The sequence below is a fragment of the Elephantulus edwardii genome, unplaced genomic scaffold (genome assembly GCF_000299155.1).
Source record: "Elephantulus edwardii isolate Elephantulus edwardi_28Jun2011 unplaced genomic scaffold, EleEdw1.0 scaffold00291, whole genome shotgun sequence".
NCBI lineage: Eukaryota > Metazoa > Chordata > Mammalia > Macroscelidea > Macroscelididae > Elephantulus > Elephantulus edwardii.
Genome location: NW_006400041.1, coordinates 666,011 through 672,800, shown reverse-complemented (window position 1 = coordinate 672,800; position 6,790 = coordinate 666,011). Strand labels below are relative to the sequence as shown.

General features: G+C 46.5%; 1 protein-coding gene across 1 annotated transcript in view; it reads left to right on the top strand.

Annotated features, from left to right (window-relative positions):
- The window catches only part of KANSL3 (KAT8 regulatory NSL complex subunit 3), a 71,309-nt gene that overhangs the window by 32,600 nt on the left and 31,919 nt on the right, over positions 1-6,790 (top strand). The window contains exons 11-16 of the mRNA XM_006900713.1: positions 4-95; positions 2,769-2,960; positions 3,388-3,472; positions 4,133-4,266; positions 4,750-4,859; positions 6,544-6,766. Coding sequence (XP_006900775.1) covers positions 4-95; positions 2,769-2,960; positions 3,388-3,472; positions 4,133-4,266; positions 4,750-4,859; positions 6,544-6,766 — 836 coding nt within the window. The remainder of the gene's footprint in view (positions 1-3; positions 96-2,768; positions 2,961-3,387; positions 3,473-4,132; positions 4,267-4,749; positions 4,860-6,543; positions 6,767-6,790) is intronic.

The following is a 6,790-nucleotide window of genomic DNA, read 5'->3' as shown; positions in this document are numbered from 1 at the left end:
CTCTGCCCAGAAGTCCAGTCAGATTGGGAGCTCTCAGTTACTAAAGAGACATGTTCAGAGGACAGAAGCTTTGCTGACCCACAAACAAGCCCAAGGTAAGTGAACTGCCCATGGCTTCTTGGATTCTGTGTGCTGCACTGAATGTCAGGAGGTAGTTGGAATATACTGGCATCCAGACCTTTTTCCAGGGCAGTAACATTTATGTCCTGGTGAAATTAGGTTGAAGTAAATACCATGAGCTGTTTTAAAGGGTAAAATAAGTCAGCAGAGCAGAGTGTATATTATTGGGGCTGTGTCCTTACTAGTTAGAGCTTTGACTTGGTGGTCTAGAAAAATTAGATTTTGTGAACTGACTAAATTTGTCTCAGACTTTTTTCTAACCACCAGTTAGAGAAATGGCATCTTTTCTTGTTCCAGGCACTGTCATGCTGCTCCTGGGCTATGGCAGCTCAGACCATCTATACAGAGATTAACTTGATTCATCAGATTCTAGTGTGACTCAGCTGGCATCATGTATCTTGGATTTATCCTCAAAATGTTCTTTATAGCAGAGTTTATTAGGAATCTCTGCAGATAGATTTTAGATTAGCTGAGGACTATTTATGTGACTAAAATTTGAGTTTTGAAAATAGCAGATAAACACTTCAGAAGTACAAGTTTTAGAAAAGGGAGCTTTCAGTGGATGAGGGAGAAGAAGCAGATGGTGGCTTTATTCTGTTCTAGTCTAGCTGTGTGGGCTCTGAGGGGAGAGCTCGTGGCCACAGTTTTTGATGACTGTTTTCTGGAGAGTAGAAGTGGCTGAGAAGTGGCAGCAGCCAGAATGGGCTGTAGAGCAGAGAGGCCAGGCACTGCCAGGAGACTGCTCTCTTGTCCTTGAAGTGAAAGATCCAAACATGAACCCCGGCCTTCTATGGGGTGACTCACAGGATTGGCGCTAACCGAGGCACGGGTGTGGATGCATGGTTTGAAGGTAGAAAATGAGGCTAGTGTCTGTGGGCCATGGTGGATGCTGTGTGGCCTTGCTGAGTGATGGTTAGAAACAGGCTCTGGGTGGGTGGTGCTGTTAGGCCTTTAATGAAGGGAATGAGGAAGGGCTCTGTTGGCTCCTGGAGAGGATGCCCACATGGTGTAGAACTTTCCCTGACTTCCTCACTCGTTCCCTTCTGCCCTCTCCCTGGCTGGCTGTGATTCTGTAATTCTGATTCATTCCAGCACAGTTTGCTGCTTTTTTGAAACAAAATATGCTGGTGAGGAAAGCTCTTCCTCCTGGCGCCTCCTCCTGTCTCTTTGGTGAGTATCACTTTGCTCTCTCACCTGTTCTCTCATTCCTCCTTCTCTGCCTCAGCTCTGCCTCTCCTCTGTCTCTCTTGTTTCATCCCATTCCCCTCCCCCCTCCCTGCCTTTACCTGTCTTCTGATTCTGTGGACTCTTTTTGCTTATTCTGAAGTGTCACTCTTTGATCCATTCTTTTTGCTTGTGTCACGTAATGTTGTCATTCTTTTTTTTGTCTTTTGTTTTTGGTCTTTCATTGTGGTTCTTGTTTCTTTGTTTCCTGTGTATCTGTGATCCTCTGCTTATGAGTCCAGGTTTCCTTCTGCATTTTCCTTTGCCGGTGTTCCATCCCAGCCACTGAAGAAAAACCAGCCACTTAGCACCAAAGCATTTGTAACTCTTTTTTTACTCCTCCTTCTCCTCCCTGTTTTGATTATAATGTTTATGTTCTCTCTGTGCATTTATGTTCTCCCTGTGCAGTCCTGCCTGTGCAGTGGATTATAGCAGGTGGTCTGCACAGCTGGTAGTCCTATGCCATGATCCCCTTCATCCTTGTGTGAATGCTACCTCCTCCCATCCCTGCTTGTTGATAGGAAGGAATGGGACTTGGTTCTGGGTTGGATTCTGGAGTTTAAAAGGAAGGAGTCTCTGAGGTATTCTGAGGGATAACTTAAGTTCAGGAGTTTGGGCTACATACAGGATGTTATTGCGTACCATTGAGTCATAAACAACCCATAGCTGACCTACCAGCAGGTTTTCAGAGGCAGTAAATCTCACAGGATGAGATTGCCCATCTTTGTCACATGGAGCAGGTAGTGGGTTTAACTGCATACCTTTGGTTTGCCAATGTGTTTTCCTACCATTAAGCCACCAGAGCTCCCTTGTCCAGGACAAGTCTGTTTTAGTTACTTGGAGGAGGCCTGTGCGTGAAGGGTGTGAAGAGTGGACCTCTGTCTGCAGCAGTAGAGTAGTATCCCTCCTGTGATAAGCGGCACTTGCCTTTAAATAGGAGCTGTGTGCTTGTCTGGGCTGAGATGCTTCCCAGCCTACTAGCTACCCAGAGTCCTGGTTATAATTCTTTTTAGCCAACTCTAAGATCCTTGTGAAAATGCTCTTTTAGAAAAAAACTGGGTGTCTTGCAGCATGTTTGCTGTCCTCAGCTATTTGATTTTGGAGAACACAATTTTTTTTAATTTTTTTTTAAGTCTTGAAAGCACTGTTTAAATCCACTGTGGTGAATCTTCTGATTTTGTTGGCCTGATATGGGGGGGCGGGGGTCAGTGTATCACTTTCCTTGTGTTCTCTAACAGCTCAGGGTCCCCTTCCTTCTGATTCTAGAGCAGGGATTAGGGACAGGGCTGAGGCAGGGTTCCTCCAGGGGTGGGACCCATTCTTCATGAGTTTTCCCCAAGGTGGCGAAACCATGCTTTTGTCCCTTGCCAGTGTTGTCGGACTCTCTTGGCTGTGGAGAATCTCATACCACCTCCATCTCTTAGTTCCCATTTCCTCAGAACCAACTGAGGAAGCAGAGAAAGAAGATCTTAGGGTCCAGCTGAAGCAGCACCATCCTTCCAGCCCTCTTCCTGGCAGCAAAGCCCCCAAGCGACCAAAGATCAAGGTATCCCTTATCTCCCAGGGAGATGCAGCTGGAGGGCCATCTGCCCCTTCCCAGGGAGGAGCCTCAGAAGGTGAGCATATGGTCTTTTTAACCAAAACTTCCTAAGCTCTCCCAGGATGCTCATTGCCTTCTCAGTGGCTCTTTGCTGGTTTCTTCACTATGAGAGATCTGGGAGCTAAGAGCATGAGGTTGCATGTGGGGAGAACACTGATAATAACTTGCTCTCAACAAGCATCAGAGAGGCAAAATATGACACTAAGCCGTAGGGTCATTTGAAGCATCATATATTGAGTTCTTTTCTGATTTCTATTAAAGGAAATAAGATAATCTAGGAAATCGAAGGAAGAGAACCCAGCTTTCTCTACCATAATATAGTTCTTTTATGAGTCTTGTCTTTGTACATCTGACTCTGTGTTTTATGTGACTCTGGAACCTGGAACAGGAGGGGTTAAAGTTAATTACAACTAACCATGGCCTTGGAACTCTTTGTTTTTCAGTCTCTGGAGGGAAGCCCATCACCATGACCCTGGGCCAAGCTTCAGCAGGGGCCAAGGAGCTCACGGGCCTTCTCGCCTCAGCCAAGTGAGTGTCTCTGTGTCCTATTTTTCCTTTGTTCTTTCTCTGGTCCTCTTAGTGCTTTGGAAAGAAGGTGGATTCTGGACTCTATTAATATGACCTCTTTGTAGTGAAATTTTTTAGTCAGCTCAAAGATCATGTTTACATCAAGATTGTCATATGTCCCCTAACTTTTGCTCCAAGCCCTGGTGCCCATAGTCTCTACTGGTCTTATAACTACTGTTGTTAGCTGCCGTCAGGTAGGGTCTGCGCCATTGGCAGCCCATGTGCCAGATGGACAGATGGATGCCCTGTCCAGCACCATCCTCAGATTGCCTGTGGATTGACTGCTGTGATCTGTGGCATTGTGCTGAGCTGGTTTTTACGTGGGATCACAGGCATTTCTCCCTAGTCTGTTGTTGCTGAGCTGAGAAGCTCCAGTGACCCTGTCCAGCATCACCACAGTACAAGGCGCCACTGACAGGATGGTGCCTGTGCTTGGGATGAACTCGCTACATGGAAGAGGAGAATTCTGACACTGAACCATAGCATCCCCACTTTAGAAGGGTGCTTTAGCTTCGTGTCCAGTTCTGAAAGCTTTCTTGGGCCCTTTACTCTTTCCCTCCCTATGTTGCCAGCATCTGCTGCCTCTGATTTTTGGAGAACAGTTTTCCTTCTTTGTCTCAGATCAAGTACATCTTCTGAAGGGGTCCTTTCAGCCAGCCCGGCCTCCTCAATGGTCTCCAGCAGCACTGTACCTGGTGCCTTGCACACACTCCAGAGCCGCTTGGTGGCAACCTCGCCTGGCAGCTCCCTCCCAGGTATCTGGTACCCCAGCATTTCTCCCTCACCTCTGAAAAAAGGTGGTTTGCATTAGACACTCTTTTCCTTCAAGTGGCCCTTCCTCTTTGCTTTGAGATTACTGGGCTATGTGTTAGGTGAATGGTAAACCAACATACTTGGCTTTAAAAGGCCTTCCTCTTCCTTAGAAAGAAAGACGGCAATTCTAGATTTTTAAATTCTAGGATTCAGGTTCCCTTTAGTTCTTTCTGAAATTTTCATGAGACGGGTGTTTGGAGCCGACTGGGAACTCCCGTGCCCGAGAGCCTGGTGCCGTATCTGCAGTTTCTCTTCTGAGGCGAGCATCCAGCACTTGTGGGGGAGAGCATTTTAGTAGCTCTCTGAGAGCATTGGGATGTCCAGGGCATTAGTGTGTTAGTTGGTGCTGAGAGTGGGCGGGTGTGGCTACTCTGGGGATAAACACTCATACTTCAGCCTATGCTCATGCTGCTCTGTCCTTCTAGGGGCCACCTCAGCCAGCAGCCTTCTCCAGGGTCTCAGCTTCAGCCTGCAGGATATCAACAGCAAGACCTCTGGCCTCCCAGCAAGTCCCTCCCCAGGGCCAGCCCCACAGGTGCAGACTGCTTTCCTGGTAGGGTCTCCTTAGTTTAGTGGGTTTGGGTTGGGAGATTGAGTCTAAGATATACCTCTCTGACTACACAGTTGGCAGCAAATGAAGGTTAAGTTCTGTCCTTCACTCTGTGACTGTGGGCAGGTTGTGACCTCTCTGTATCTTCATTTTCTTGTCTATAAATTGAAGGTACACTGCCTCCTATGGAGTTTTTGGGAGGATTATGGCTTATAGCTAACCCTCCGCTGAGTTTTCATAGGCATCAGTCTCACGGAAGAGATTTCCAAAGAAACGCCACCACTGAGTTGGTAACACGACTCCCTATAGACTATGCCACCAGAGCGTTCTTCAGTTAATAAGGGCATATACACATATATACATATATATGTAAAATGTCCAAAAGAGAGCCTGGTAGGTGGTGGTGATGATGGTGGTGGTAGTTACATGCCATCGAGTCACCTGCAACTCACAGAGACTCTATGTGCAACAGTTCTGACCTGCCCTATCCTAAGTCTCCAATAGATCTAATCCCATTTCTCTAATAACTGAGTCAATCCATTTCATCCTGCATCTGTCTCTCCTGCATATCCAAGCACAATATCCTTCGCTAAGGATTAGTCGCTCTTGGCCACATGCCAAATTATGTGAGACAGAGCTTCAAAATCCTTGCCTCTAGGGAAGGAGTAGCTCGATTTTTGCCCTCTCCAAGACAGACCTTTTTGTTCTCCTGGCAGTCCAAAGTATGTTCAACACTCTTCTCCAGTACCACAACTCAAAGACATCAGTCCTTTTTCTATCCTTAGTTATTGTCCAGATCTCTGATGGATAGCAAGTAATTGCAAAGACCATTGCCTTGATCAGCCACACCTTATTCTCCAGACTGACATTATTGTTTTTCAGTACTCTAAGAGAGTCAACAGACTATCCCAATGCAATTAATCTTTTGATTTCCTGACTGCTGGTGTCAAGGGTGTTGTGGAACCAAGCAGGCTGAAGTGGTTAACAGTCTCAATATCTTTATCTGTCATTTGGCGCAGTGGTGAGAATCTTTGTGTCCTTGATGTTGAGCTTCAATCTGTATTGAAGGCTACAGTCCTTGACCTTCTGCAGCAAATGCCTCAAGTCCTCCTCAGTTTCAGCAAGCAGGGTTGTCATCTGCATAACACAAGTTGTTGATGAATCTTCCTCCAAACCTGATGTCACATTCCTCCTCAAAATCCAGTCTTCCGAATGATCTGTTATGCATGTAGATTGAAAAAGTATGGGGTTAGGATGTATCCCTGATGCACACCTTTCCTGATCCTGAACTATAAAGTGTTTAACTGCTCTGTTCTGACCGAAAATGACTTGAAGAGTACATCAGCAAAGAACTGCCAGATGTGCAAGCTGGGTTTAGAAGAGGTCGTGGCACTAGAGACATCATAGCTAACGTTAGATGGATTTTCATTGAAAACACAATGTCTATTTCATTGACTATGCAAAGGCATTTGACTTTGTGGATCACAACAAATTTTGGCTAACTCTGAGAAGAATAGAAATCCCAGAACACGTAATTGTGCTCATGCAAAACCTACGCTTGTATGTGGTGAACATACAATATTTGCTAGCTTTTAGTAATACTCTCCACACCCCGCAACTTGAATTTTACTGTTAAGTGACAGCTTCTGATTCTTTGTGTATCTTGCAGGCCACCGGGATGAAGTTACCCACTCCTATGCAGAGCCTGGGCACCATCACCACAGGCACCAGCACCATTGTCCGCACCATCCCTGTGGCCACCAGTCTGTCCTCATTAGCTGCTACTCCCAGTGGGAAGCCGACAGCCATCCACCAGCTGCTGACCAATGGGGGCCTCGCTAAGCTGGCAAGCAGCCTTCCAGGCCTGGCTCAGATCTCTAACCAAGCATCAGGTGAGTCTCTCGGGGACCACAGGG